At 31.3% G+C, this 15,451-nt stretch overlaps 1 protein-coding gene across 1 annotated transcript; it reads right to left on the bottom strand.

The window, feature by feature from the left end:
• Positions 1–41: 41 nt before the first annotated feature.
• On the bottom strand, positions 42–6,048 carry LOC129969503 (venom peptide SjAPI-2-like). The gene is made up of 3 exons (XM_056084141.1): positions 5,984–6,048; positions 3,535–3,735; positions 42–140 (listed from the first exon to the last, which is right to left on the bottom strand). Exons 1-3 carry the CDS (start codon positions 6,033–6,035, stop codon positions 136–138), a joined length of 258 nt encoding a protein of 85 aa, XP_055940116.1. The 5' UTR covers positions 6,036–6,048; the 3' UTR covers positions 42–135.
• Between the last annotated feature and the right edge of the window lie 9,403 nt (positions 6,049–15,451).

Here is a 15,451-nt window from a genome sequence, read left to right as displayed (position 1 = left end):
ACGTTAAGAAAAGACACAAATCAACCAAATTGAAAATAAGTATTCACAGTTTATTCATAAACAGCATAATTACAAAATGCATTGCTTCATTCCTCCACGTTGCTTCACTTCTTTGCTTTATTTGCAAGAAATCTTTTAAACTGAAAAAAGAAAACAGACAATTTTAGTTAATAAAAGAAATTAAGTCTTTCAGAGCAGACAAGCTTATCTGTTTCTAAGGACATAAATGCAATTCATTAATGATCCTATGACTTTATATTGTAAATAAAAAGAGAGAGTGCACTAATACAGATCACTTTAGAAAATGGACAATAATTAATTAATTAATAATTAACGTGCAATTAATTCTTTTTATTTACTAATAATATCCAAATGGATATTTATAATATCTCTCAATTCCGCTTAATGACTCAAAAAACAATAAAAAATCATTGAATATATAACAGTTATCAATTCAGTAGATAATATGATAAATATTTTCGGTAATGATAAATATTTCTGTTCATGTATTCTGGCATCAGATTTCACATTTTGGTGAACAGTTAGTTTCTTTCTTAGCTCCGCTGCTGCAGGTGTATAGAATTTTAAAATTAATTTGGATTAGTACAAAGAATATGCCTACAGCAATTGAAGAATTGACGACCTTTTCAATTTTGGCCTTTTTGACAAATAAAACAGAACAAAACGTCTTTCAAAAATAGTTTGAAACTTTACATTTTTATTCAAAATAAGCTCTCGGCCATATTGCTTTACTTATTTATTTCTCTTTTGATAACTACAGAAGACAAAAACATATTTTTCAAATTTATTTATAAAATGTCTGTTTTAAATGTTTATAAATGTTTTATAAATGTCTCGTCAAATCATTTTAAGGAGTGCAAAGCCGATTTTATATGTATTATTTACTTTTATTAAAGAAACTTTGAAAGAATTGTTGTTATATTAATCGTCAGCTTCAAAAATTGCTAATGAACATTTCAATCAAATTAGAAATAAATATTAAATTTAAATGCAAAAATGGAGCAAAAAAAAGGAAGAAAAGAAAGAAGAAAGAAATGGTGCATCAGGCTTCTGGACTTTTTAAAGCTCACACTCAGGCAGGAATTCAAACCAAGGAATTTTGTTTCTAATATTTTTTTAAATCTATTTTCTTAATGATGCTTTTTTATCGATATTTCTTGTGTACATTTTAATCACTTTATAATAAAAATTTAGATATTTCTGTATGTGAAGCGATAATGGTAATTTAAAATTAAAATTAAACATCAGAATAAAAATATGTTAATGAAACTAAAATAAGGGAAAATATATCATCATTTAATAATATATTCAATCTATCAATATATCAAATTAATAAAAATATTAAATTAATATGAGCAAAAAGAATAAAAATAGAATCATAAAAGAAATTAAAAATTCGGCCTGAAGTCTTTTTCAAGGGTCACCCTCAGGCAGGGATTCAAACAAGGGATTTTTTTCTGTGAGGGTTCTGACTTTCGTCCAACAATATTGATCCCTCGTGACCCGAAAATCCTCTGAAAATGAGGCCTTAGAGGTAAATCAGCAAACTTTAAAAATATTTTTAGCATTATCTTTTTGAATTTTCTATTTGGATTTGAACCTAAGATTCCTGGGTTTTGGGACTAAGAAGATATTTCTTTCATATATTAAATAAATAGAATTATGCAAGGGTCAATTAAAGAATTTATCATAGCGCATGGCCCGTCGCGCGCTTTAAAGATTTTTCTCTAAGACCTCATTTTCAGGGGATTTTCGGGTCACGAGAGATCAATATTGTTGGACGAAAGTCAGAACCCTCACAGAAAAAAATCCTTTGTTTGAATCCCTGCCTGAGGGTGACCCTTGAGAAAGTCTTCAGGCCGAATTTTTAATTTCTTTTATGATTCTATTTTTATTCTTTTCGCTCATATTAACTTAATATTTTTATTAATTTGCTTAAGTTCATCTGTGTTTAGTAGTAGCAGCATTAGCGCTCTCTAAATACAATTGTAACATTTTTAGTTTGATTCAGAAATAATTTTTTAGTTTTTAGTTTTTTTTTCAGAAATAAATTGAAATTTCATAATGTTTGTATTTTTGATTATTTCTCAATATATCAAAATATATATTATCGCTTAACATTATATCAAATATATGTATCATTCAATTTTCAAAATACAGTTACGTTGAAGAAGAAACGAAATTCTTATCATAAAATAGTATTTCCGAATTTTTCACATCAGGTATGGACATGATAATCTTATATTCTTATCATATGTGAATAAAAAGAACTATTCGTTATTGGTGAGAAAACTAATAATCAATAACAAATCAATCTTTTTTTTCCTCTTTTTGATGAGTTGATGTCGTTTATTAATAATTGATGACATTTCTTGAAGGTTGCTAATGTTTGTTAAGCGATGATATGCAATTAAAATACAAATAAAATGGCACTTTTGGCGTAAATAAATTCACACAAGTGAAGTACAGAAAGCGTTTTTTATATTTAATATTTTAAATTTTACAATTTAATGTGAAAAAATACTATTCATTCAACATTAATCAAAGATAGCCTGCGTGGATGGAAGTTTCCTCTATATTCTGAAAAAGTTTAAAAAGTCGCTTTCCCTTAATCTCCAGGTATTCTACGTAATGGCTGTTTTCATGTATTGCTTGAAACTTTTACAATTTCCAGCAATTAGTTCTTTGAAATTCAAATATTCCTTTCTCTGGCGAAATCTAGCCTTATAAAGGACATAAAATTTATGTCTATTATTTCATAAGGCAATCTTTATTTTCCTCTTTCTATTTCAACAGCTAATTATGTCTTTCAATCTTCGTTATTTTTCCGTTTGACAAATGGAACAGATTTTGTCACTATACTTACTAGAATGCAATACAAATAATACTTATCAGTGTTATTCTTATCTTAAATATACTTTACTTCATTCCATATTTCATGTATAAAATCAGGTGTTAAATAGAATGAATTACAAATTGCACTTTCCAATATTAGTCATAGAGATCTTATAGTTTTATTCATAATACTTTCCATATTACATCTATGTATACACGGTGATTCTATAATTATGGTAAAACTTCAACTATAGGTTAAATATAGAGGAAAGTGTGTATTTCAAACAGGACATAACGTATCAAAACGGAAATGAAACCTCTAGGAGATGGAGAAGGGCGGGGAGAGGAAATTAAAGTTCAGTTCAAGGATGCATCTAAAATCAGGAGACCAACTTTGTTGAATAACATAGCTCACTATAATACAATACTTTGTATTCGAATGTATACCCTGATGTGGCAAATTAAAATTCAAACTCAAAAAATGAGATATGGAAGAATATATTTGCTATAAAGAATAATTTTGCAGCAATGCTGGAACAATAAACTATGCTTTCCTTTCCTAACTATGCTTTCCTATGCCTTCCTACTCTTTATTTTTACCTCCATTTTATACCTGCATAAAATTCGTTAATTGCTTTGAAATACTCAACAAAAGCAGAAATATTTAAAGTGGCATACCGGTTGCACTGCTTGGACACTTCTCTGGCTTGACGCATTCTTCTATGTTTTTCTCCACCCTGACGTATCCCTTGTCGCAGTGGCATCCGGGATTGCACATGAGGATGCAGAACTTAGGTGGGTTCTTGTAGTTGTCGCAGGTCAAGGGGCAAGCAGTGCCGCACGATTGGTAACGAGAGTTTGCTGGGCAATCATACTCTTCTATAAAAAGCGGAACAAAAAAACTAAGTAAAGCACAGAGAGAAAATCCTTAGAAAAGAGATAAACGTGATTTTGATTCTAACTAAATTTGAGTTTTCATTAACATTTTCAGAAATCCTTGAAATTATTTTAACTCTGTTTTTAGATTTGAAGAATAGCATTTTTTTTTATGTATTTTTGTGTGGAAGAGTATATAGTCATACCCCATGTTACATGAAACTCTGGCAAATATATTTTTAAGTACTTGTCATAATACTGTTAACATTTGGATATGGACTTTAATAGATTAAAGGATTAATAGGTGGTGGAATTGATATCATAAATTGAGTGCAAGAGATTAGATTACAATCAATGAGTTAAGCTCGCTGAAAAATATTATTGACAGTAGCGAAATATTTAAAAGTGTGAATAATTAATGAAATCTATAAATTATTCATATCGTTAATTGAGACGATGCCTTAAGAGAACTTTTCTAATACATGGGTTAAAACGCTTGTCATGATAGAATCATTGATACAAAAGTTTTTTAAAAAACTCATCAGATTTGAGAAACGAAATCGATTAGATTACATAGCACATATCAATATTATGCAATTTATTTACTCAGTCGTTTTTATGCAACGTAAGACTAAATTACGAACAAATGCACTGAGCCCCAGTCTGATCTCAAGGTACTTGTTTTCAAGCCTTTCATTCACCCAACACTTCTTCAGTAACTTGTCCCTTTCAAGTGACGTAATTGGCGCCCAAGGTGAAAAGTTCCCTCCCCCATTGTTATCGATAATTTTGCAAAAATGCACGATGTTTCATTTGATTTATCCATTCATAATTTTTTTTAAAAAATGGCATAAACACGCTCAAGTTTTAACCCTCAAACCACACCATCGGGCATATGTATCTCCTACCCCCAGAATATGTATCTCCACCCACTTCTTTCATCCTTCTTAGTCCCTCTCTCCTCCCCAGACTTTTGGTGGTTACTCAAAAGAATCAATTGAATTCGGTTATTTATAATACAGAATTGGTGTCACTCTGCTATTCGGTAGTTATAACAGAAATTATGAATTATAAAATTTTTGGAAGTGAATGGAAGTGGAAAAAAAAGATCAAAATACGGTTAAATTCATTGAATGTATAAATAAAATGAAAATGTCAGGTGTGAAATAAATTAAGCAAATATATATTTTTTCTATTTATTATTTATAAAAGCATCAAAACAGTTAATCTCGAATGGGATTAAATACTTATAAACATGCATATATTTTAAAGATTAACTGTGTCTTTTACATGTAACTTTCTTTTATATTTATCCAACCCTAATGGTCTGTAATTAGAGTTGGTATAAAGAAATGCAAATTTTACTTTTTAATATCTTTTTTTTTCGTTAATGGTTAATTTGGTTGAGTTCTGAGGAAAATTTTTCTCAAAGGAAATTAGGTATATAAAATTCTGGGGATTTTTATGACAACACAAATGAAATATCTGTATTAACGTAATATCAAGTAAAAGTAAATAATTGATAAAAAAAAATACATCTAATTACTATAAACTCGATGTCAAAACTTAAATTTGCTATTCGTTAATTTTTTTTTATAAAGATGTATCTTTTTAGCTCATAAGTTGTTAGGGGTACTCATATAAAATAAATTAAGTGCATCACATTATTTCAATGCAAGAAACTGCGTATTTTACCTGAAAAAAAACTAAAGTGATAAAACCACATAAGGCAACGTGTAGTGAGATATTTTACGAAATATTCAAGTGCAAAATTAGTGGAACAGGTTTGCCGTAAGCGAGTTAGCCGCTTTCTGCCGTTATATCCGGGGTAAACTGAATGAACACAAATGCACCATGGCTTGAAATTCTGGTTGAGTCCTAATAACTATCCCCCATTCTAATACGCTCCCTTCCTTCGGAGATATTCCCATCATTGGCACGGAACTAGCAAGCCTCACACCAATATTTTACCGAGAAGGAAGTGAGAACCCACCACAATACCAGTTCTCGTCTCCTTTTCTGGATGCTCCTAATTAAAGGCAGAACAAATACAAGTCCATTATGATAACCCGATTAAAACGCTATCATAACTTGGTGTTGAAAATATTTTTGAATGAATTATGAATTTCAAGTGAACCAAGAGAGTGAAATGAAACATAACCAATATTTCTGATAAACAGGTTGTTCCCAAAAGGCTTATCATATTTTTAATAATTTTGAGTAAATGTTCTTATTAAAAAATAAAACTTACCTGGGAGAGCAAATGCCACAACTACGAGTGATAACAGTACCAAGACCTTCATTGTTTCCCTTAAAAGACAGTAATGGGATTATCACTGTGGTTGATCCGTACTTATATAGCGGATAGTCAGTGCCTTTCTAATCTCATAATATTAACATGTTTATCAATGTTTGGAAGCGAAGGGAATGGACACATGTTGGAGGTTATCAGCTGGGAAAGGGTATTAAAAAATGCGTTTTTTCTCACAAAAACATATATTCCTAAAATCGAACGTTATATTTTCTATTACTCTTTTTATCAATGGATTCTTTTTTTTTTTGTAGAGAGTTAATAATTTTTATTTAAACAAAATGTCCCTCGTTTTCGTTCACGGCTTTTTTTTTCTGAATATATAAAATATTAAAAATATTTAATTTTTTCTAAAAGTTGTATGAACAGAAAATACTGAACAGGTAATAATTTTGTGAATAATAGGGTATGCAAGTGAACTATATAATTTTTTTTTAAATCCTGCAATTGTGTGTTTTTTTATTGCAAAAAATATCTATAATAAGCAACTTCAATGATGTATTGACATTATTTTGTAACTAAGTAATATTATTCTGATTTCTTTTTAACAAGTTAAAGATTAAAAACCTCAAAATAATAATTTTCTGAATTCGAATAGTTTGGAAGGGTAGTTCAAAACATATCTTGATTCGTATTCAACTCAGTACTCAAACAACAGCTAAAATCCAAACGTAAAATTCGGAAAATCGAATGCAATAACTTAAAAAGAACATTTTAAGGAAAAAAGGAAAAAAACACAAATTGAAAATTATAAATTCTAACGATATTTATTAGTATTGACCTGCTCGTGAAAGTTTTTCAGTAAAAAAAAATATAAAGGTTTAATTTACTACTAAAATAGGACATTGGAAGTGAGACAGTCTTTTTTTTTAAAATTTTGCTATCTCTTTATTAAAAAAAGAACACAATTTTTTTTCAAAATTGACGTGTTTTTTCACTGGTAAAATGATTAAATATTACACAAAAATTAAAGAAATGAAAAGGAAAGCAGGTGTAATTAGGTTTCTCGAAACTTTCTCGCTTATTCTCTAATAAAGGTATTATCTTCCATAAAACTATGAGCCTGAGCAAACTTGTTGTCATTTCCACAAATGGAAGTACTGTGCTTCGCAATAAGTTAAAAAAAAAGCTGATATTTTTATATTAATTGTACGGAAATGGTGAACAGTAGTTTCAAATCATTGATGTATAGCTTGAATCTAGCACTTAATAGAAGTGACAGAATACGTTTAATACAGAACAGAACGCCGTCTCATACCCCCGTATCCGTGACCATTCTGGTCACTGAACGGTTTGGTAGGCATGTTACGGGAATTTTATTTAATTAACAAAATATTTACAATAGGAAAACGAAACAAAAATAACCATTTACAGAATTTACAATTATATAAGAAATTATATCATGATGAGACCGTTTACATAATTTTTCAACTTAGAAATATAATTTGTAGTAATAAACTTAGAAATATAATGCAAATTGAGAGATAAAATTTGTAAAAATATGCATGTAATCTGTGTTCACTTATTTTTTATGATATAGTAGATCAGGATGCAGTTAAAAAAAATCAGATGGAAATAATTTGAGAAATGAAAATGAAGACAATCTCTGTTTGATGAAATGTGTGACAGGAGACTGCAGTGCTTGTTTTTTCCCTTAGTCTTTTTTGGTAGGAGACTTGATGTTGAGTGCTATGGAGGCAAGAATAGGTCTCTATTTCCACTTATAAATTTGATTATACTGTGTATTTTTTGCCTGGAAAGGAAGTTGCCGGCGACTCTTTTCCGCCATTCCTGTTCATGGCTTGGTGATGGTTTTTTCATATGTCAAGAGATTGTAAGGATGCATTCCGTAGCATAATATACGTTTAATACAAGTGACAGAAAATCAAATTGTATTTTCGATGCCATTTTCCCTCGTATTCACAAGGTCAAATTTCATTTATTTAAAGCCCTATCGTTTTTTAGTTATTCCATTTGCTTGCTTATTGTGCATGCGAAAATACAGAAAGTACAGATGAAACGGGAACAGTACGGAAATACTGATGATCAACCTTTGAAAGATTTGGCTCAAAATTTGATAAGAATCTATACTTTGGGTGCTGATGCTTTGAACCAAATTTTATTTATCTAAATCTTTCCGTTTGGTAGGTTTCATGTTAATTTGTATTTGGGTAGACAGATTTCATCTGAAAGGATTTCGTGCATATTCGTTAGAAATCTACAAATTTGAATTTAATTCATATACCAAATTGCATCCATACAGCTGAAATCGTTTCCAAGCTATTGTGGTGAAGAGCTTATAATCCAGATAACAGATACGAAACACGAGCAATTGCTTTTGTCTTGTGGTCTTGTTACTCGGCTGCGAACCTCAAAGTCCCAGTTCTATCAATCCGCTACACTATCGTGGTTACAGTTAAATAGGCATAATACCAAAAATGTGTTTTTCGGATTCAACGTGGTCTATAATGAGGATAAAAATGCAAAATTTGTCATTTGTTAGCCATTACAGAAAAAAACATATTGCCATAGAAAAACAAATAGAATTGTACAAAAATCAAATATAAAATTTTCTTTCATTTCTATTGTAGATTATTGAACGGTAACTGTTCTATCACGGCCAAATATATAAACAACATATAAGTATATTTTAAATTAATCTAAATAACATAAAAATGTTTTTTTTTATTTGATTGAGATTTCAACAGGTGTTTTGCCAATTTATTCTATGTTACTTTGTAATGTTAATTTCAATAACGTATCCAATAGGTGTTTTATAAAGGAAAGTGTTTCTGTGCTTTCTACTTTCTCCTACACTTTTTTTTACATTGTCAAGATTTCTATATAAAAATAATTAGTTTTCACGGAAATGTGAAAGGTAACGTATATTTAAAAAATAATTATAAAATATGGCAATGTAAATGTGCATCAGATTTTGAACTAAATCCGTCTGATGACTCACTTTTCGATTGCCCTTATCCATCTAAGTGCGTGTAAGCATAACAATTCAAAAATACAACAAAATCGATAAGTGAAAGTTTATGCTTACTCTTGCCATCAAAAACTTTCATATCTGTATCAAATTTTCGGCGTAATCGGTAAAATTCTTATTCAACTCCCTTCACTGAATTATGTCATCTCCAAATCGTATAATTATGTGTGGCTTGTTGTATTGCGTAAAGTTTTTTTTTTTTTTAAGCTTTCGCGTGTGTTGTGCGTGTGTGTGAAAATCAACTGCAAATTTATAATTTTGTATTTGAGAATTTCTTAATTTCTTTCCCTAAATTTGATCCGCCATTATTATTCCGAATCTGCCATTATTTGAAATTAAAATTAACTCTCGTTTTCGGGAAAAAAACTCAAATTGAACAGTAATATGTTTGCAGCACTCACACTAAAGCTTCTCCAAATGTGAATCAACAACAAAAAAAAATCCAATAAAAGCTAAAAAAAAAAAAAAAATTTAATGCTAAAAAGCAATCCATACATAATTGAAAAGATAAATCAATAAAGAAAAACTTGTATGTGAGTTGAATGTAGGTTAAAGATTAAAATTTAAAACATTATTAGTGAATAAAATAAAGAAATAAATGTCGAAGAATAAAAATCTGTAATTAGTAAGAATGTAATAAAATAATGATATGTTCAGATATATATTATGTTATTGCACAAAGGCCATTTAAGTACTATTGAAACTATGTCATTTGGTACTAATAAGTTAATGCTAAGTAAGCGGATTCAGTTATTTCATGGAAAAACATTTTCTATATTTTTTGTTTGTTTGTTTCTACTCGATAGTAATATGCCGTTATGTTTGCGTTCTGCTTCCCTTGCTTTTTTTGTTCCTTAACTTTATTATCTTGATGGAAACTTTTTCATTGTACCTCGTTAAAATGCTCCAGATTGGCTGAATGTTTATAAAACTGATATTTTAATATTAACATCCAATGTTTCAAAACTTTTATGAATATGTTATATTAATTCTGTGTCATATGGTTACTCAAAATTTTTAATATCTATGACGAAACATGACGAAGTAATAAACTTAATATCAGTTTTATTCATACTGAAAATATTGTATCATTAACTGGTTTAGTATTTGAGGACCATCAAATATCCATGTTCGTACCTTTGATTGTTTTACAAAAGTAATAGAAATCATAATCATCTTTATAAAATAACTTAAGAATTGTTCCATTGGGATAATTTTATATGAAGTAAAGGGAAAAATTATAAGATTTATATCCATCAATGGCTATTTATTCATTATTCTTAAAGACCCTTACATTTTTTCCGGTTATCTCCTTGTAGTGTACTATCCTGTGAGAAAATAAAGCATGGTTACTTTGTTTATACCATTTTTTCTTCTAGTATGTTATTGACACTCTTTCTACGAGTTTCTACAATTTATACGAGTCTGTTTTAATATTTTGATATTAGTTTAAGGTAGCCGACTACGTTCGAAGCAATATTTTTGAAAAATTGGATTTTTTAAAAACTATTTATGGTTTTTAGATGTATTGTGAATTATAAACACTATATATATACAAAAAAATTATTTGGAAATATAATATATTTGAGAAATAGGAAAATTTGTAGTAAATTTTTATGAAATTTAACTTAAACGGTTAACACTCTACACAAAATTGTAATGCAGCTATCCTATTTTTCTTTGTACACAAGTTATAGAATATAATGATGAATGAAATGAACCAAAATCTAAGAAACATTTTGATATGCAAAGAAATGATGGGTAAAAATGTACGTATATATACATTTTTTCCATAAATTTACAACTTAATTTTTCTAAAAACACCTATAAATAAAAAAGTATTTCACCAACAATAAAACTTTTGGTTCATTTCACTGCCCACAGTATTTAAAACTCACGCTGAAATTTTTATGTAAATACATCTATTAGTTTTTGAGATATCGTGTTAACGGTGGAAAATTTTTATAAAAATTAAAGTTTAAGAAAATTGAAGTTAAAGAAATATTTTAGCTAAAAATTTGTTTAAAATTATCCTGGATGATAGATCAGACCTTCCTTTTCCTAGAAAATACTATTTTGGAAAGAGGAAAACCTGAACTAAAAGAAATAATAAAAAAAGAAGAATTCGCCAATGTGGTCGAAAACCAGTGTTTTTAACGTAGTCGGACCCCTGTCTATAAAATGCAGTATGTCTAAACTTGATAGGTGAAATGTCTATAAAATGCATCTTATCTTCTGGTCCACATATTATTCCCATGTGCAAAAGAAACTCTAGGATATAATTATAATATTCGACCTCTCAGTTTTGAGAAAAATACGGAAAAATTGTCTCCTCATAGGTTCCCTAAGCTGCTATTTTAATATCAATTTTTGGGGAAAATTTTTTCCTTTCATCTAAATAATAAATTTCTGAATCTGTCTTTAATTATCATATGAATTTTGTTGAGGATTTTGAATCTTTAAAGAGTTCTTGGATTCGAAGATCGTTAAATATGTCTGATTGGAGTTTTTATTGCGCATCTTAAGAAACGTTTTGCAAATGTATCGGGGGCAGTCACTACTTTTACAGCTAGAGGGATCTGAAAATTTTATTTAATGAGATCAAATTTTATATACATTAATGGGTGAATTACGAGTATTAAGTATATGAATTGAATAATTAAAATAGCATATTTGAAATATCTATGAATTAATCATATATCTATTGAGATGTGAAATATATAAATAATATGATAAAATAGGAATATGGAATAGGAAAATAAAAAATATAAACATCACTGGAAAATTATAAACATTATTATTATACATCAGTGGATGCAGGGAACATTGAAACATTGAGAATACGCATTATTTCATAAACTAGTAGTATGATTCGACCAGAGCCACGTCATTTTTAAAATCATCAGATTCAAAATGTCTTGAAACCATTAAAATTTCTTCAACTCTTGTCCTTTTGGTAGTGTAATTCTGGAGTAAGGAAATTTCGCCCAACTTGTTGTTCGCAATTTTTTAATTGCTGCTTTTACGTACAGCCAAAAAAGGGTAATTCGGAAACAATGTCTCCTTCAGATTCAGTGATTTCCGTAAAATGAGAATTCGTAAAGAAGAAATCAAAATTTTTTAGGAATCTAATGCTTTTTCTAAATATATTTCCATTTCAAAAATGTAAAACAATGTTATTAAAAAGTATATTGCTTATGAGTTTTTACTTTTATTTTTATAGTATTCTTATTGATTTGCTTTAAATCTACTATGATAACTCTAATAAAAATTTATTAGAGGTGCCTGTTTGTTTTTGATGATCTGAGGTTGGATATTAGGTGCATGATTACCCCGAGCCCTAGCCCTAGTTCTAGGCTTTTTGATAGAATTGGACTCGGGGGATTTAGGAGAAGCTGAGTCATTACCATTGTTTTGCGGTGATTTAGGGCTATTGGGGCCAGAATTCGATGATCCCAACGAGAACTCGGCAATGGGGATGTCAAAGCTCGAATTGTTGGGTGAGACAGGACCGGGGTCGGGGATATCAAGAATGATATCCCCCGAAGATGACATGATTTAAGTTTCTAAAGATAAAAATCTGGTATTAAAAGTGGATACTAAAAGCGATGGTAGGTAAAATGTTTTAGATTTAAAATCAGAGACAATTAAAATCCCTATAAAGTCTAGTTTTAAATAAAATACAGAATTACAAATAATATAAAAGGCAAGAGGATTTAAAATTTACCTAAAAATAGCGACAAGGCAGCATAAAATATAAAAGCAATTACATATATTCATTAAAACATCAATAAAATGAATAAAATTAAGTAAAAAGACTTTAAAAATTAAAGAAAGATAACTCACCACTGCTGAAGTTGTTAAACAAGTGGTCCGAGTGAAGAAGTCAGTAAAAAAAGTTCAAGAGCCGGTCTTGATATGGCTCTAGAGCGATGGACTGCGCATCCAATAAGTCCAAGTTTGGAAGTTGCATAAATAATGTGAGTGGAGGGCGAGCAAGGTCACTTTAGTGGTTAATGAAGTAGGAAACACCAAGGTATGGCTGGAGAAAGTTGGCTTCAAAACGGCTCCTGTTGGACGAAAATCCAAGCCCAGAGAAGCGAGGCGAGCAGGGTTCAAAATCGATACGCACCTGGCAAAAGCAACAGGCAGAAATAAATTCAAATGAAGTCAGCTAGGGGGCGTAACTCCGCTTTTAAAGGTAAACAAAAGTAGGACAGGTGTTTTACAAGATGATATCAAGTCACAAAGCTATTATACGCTCGCCGGAACCTATACGCTCGGAGTTACTCCCGGAGACAGTGACCACCCTTAACGCCAAGCCCAAGGAGTAACCCCTTTGCTTGATTCCTAGCAGACTAGCCACTCAGATGACTAGGTACCAGCCGATTGATACACCGGGGAGCACAGTGCACACGTCTTTCTAATGGGTCGCCACGCACGGCCAACACGTGGGGTTCTGGCTGTCCATGAGAAGCAAGAAGCAAACAGAGCGGCGACAGCTTCTCATGGAGAGCTCCCTCGCTTGCCGTCGAGGGAAGGAAAGACACAGCAGACAGCAGAAGGCGTAGGGGAGTTTGAACATGAAGGGAGTAAAGATCCCTGGGTACCTCGGGATTGGGACACCCGTACTCGCCTATAGATGAGTCCCTGAGGGGATGTTAAAAACTAGAATCAGCTGCCTGCCTACGGCCTCAAGAAGCTCCCGGGACATAACACTAACAGATAAATTTTGTAGGGCAGGCTGCAAGCGAAAAGAGACATTAAACCACATTTCTCAGGCTTGCCCCAGAACCCACAGAAATCGAATCACCAGACATAATGCTGTAAATAACTATCTTGTGAGAGCCCTCGTAAGACGTAACTAACCGGTCCACCAGGAATCAATCTTTGTCACTCCTTCTGGCAGGAGAAAACTGGACATCATCGCCATAAAGGACAACAAAATCTTTGTCATGGATATCCAAGTAATTAGTGACATAATTGATCTTGCCAAAGCGCAACGCCCGAAAACCTACTATTATGGTGTCAACGAAATGTTGGTATACGAGATCTCTTCATTCTACTGCATCCAGGACATTCAGTTTTCCTGTCTGACGTTAAATTCAATCGGTAGTAGCAACGGGCGGTGTGAACAAAGGGCAGGGACATAATCAACGGACGCCGATGACTCGTCCTTACTGGGAATTCCTCGTTCATGGAGTCAATTACACTTTCCAATCCCCCACTTCCAGCTCAGCCGTCGTCGAGTGAGGTTGTCTCTGTCGAGAGCTCCGTGATCCGAAAAATATCTAAGTTTCTCCTTGTGTATTTTATAGAATTTTAGAGTCTTATATGTTTTTAGCTTTTATAACTTGAGTTGCTATTGTAATTAATAGGTTTTTAAACGTAATTTTTATTTTTATTGAAAATAGAAATGCATATGTTTTAGCGTGGCTCTTCAAGGAGTGGCTGTGTACGCCTTTTCAACAGCTATATCTGCTAACTAACCTGTATATATAGAAATATAGGTAATTTCCAGGAGCTAATGCATAAATAGTCAACGAGGTTTGTGAAAGAAACCCTCTACTTTGCCTCTGAATAACGCCTGCTGTGGGTAACGCCCCCCGCCATCGGAAAATCAAGAAGTTCTATTCAAGTTGCTTTGGAAAAATACACAGGCAAAGGGAACAGATAGTTCAGAATCTACTTTGACTAGAAATTCAAAGGAATACCTTCAAGAAACCCTGTTTGTGCGTTTTCAAACTTGTTGTTAAGATCTACCTATGCTGGAGGCGTATTTCCTGTATTTGTTTTGATTCTACCAGTGCTGAACTCCCTTCATCTCTTGGGATATCTACACCTTGCCAGATTCCGGAGACTGAAGTGCTTACCACCTAGAGCAACTTTATCAACAACTCTTCGTCGGGGACGGCTTCGGCCCATTTGAACCCCGCATTATCCTGGGAATTCGGACAACCACTTGGACTGCACAATCAGCTCCGACTTTTGAACCAGTAAAGGATGAAGAGAGTTAATCTTTGACTCTAATTTAGCAGAGGGTGAGTGAAATAAATTTGAACCCTTCGTTCCGATAAAAACCTATTGTCATTTTTTAGCGATTATTGTATATGTTTTGATATTTTTGATGAATTTCATGTTCTTTTAAGGATTTTATATACTGTCTTTTAGATAATAATGGATTTTATAATGCCATGATTTTACATTGATGAACCTATGTAGTAGTTTTAGTACTGATTTTTAAGGATTTTTATATATAGTGTAATGTCTTTTAAATAATAATGGATTTTAAAATCCTGTGATTTTATTTCGACGAACTTGTATATTATCTTTAGAGCAGATTTTAAGGTATCCCCATTGTAATATTTTGATTAAGATTACCCACGTTTCGGACTGGACACATATTCTTAATTAGA

Source organism: Argiope bruennichi, chromosome 1 (genome assembly GCF_947563725.1).
Source record: "Argiope bruennichi chromosome 1, qqArgBrue1.1, whole genome shotgun sequence".
NCBI classification, from domain to species: Eukaryota; Metazoa; Arthropoda; class Arachnida; order Araneae; family Araneidae; genus Argiope; species Argiope bruennichi.
The sequence above is the reverse complement of the archived record's forward strand: the minus strand, read 5'-3'. Positions and strand labels throughout refer to the sequence as shown.

Bases quoted from the DNA above. Each gene is read 5' to 3' on its own strand.
- LOC129969503 (XM_056084141.1), bottom strand. From the start codon at position 6,035: ATGAAGGTCTTGGTACTGTTATCACTCGTAGTTGTGGCATTTGCTCTC. The intron at 3,736-5,983 runs GTAAGTTTTATT...CGCTTTTTATAG, and splicing joins TGTGGCATTTGCTCTCCCAG to AAGAGTATGATTGCCCAGCA.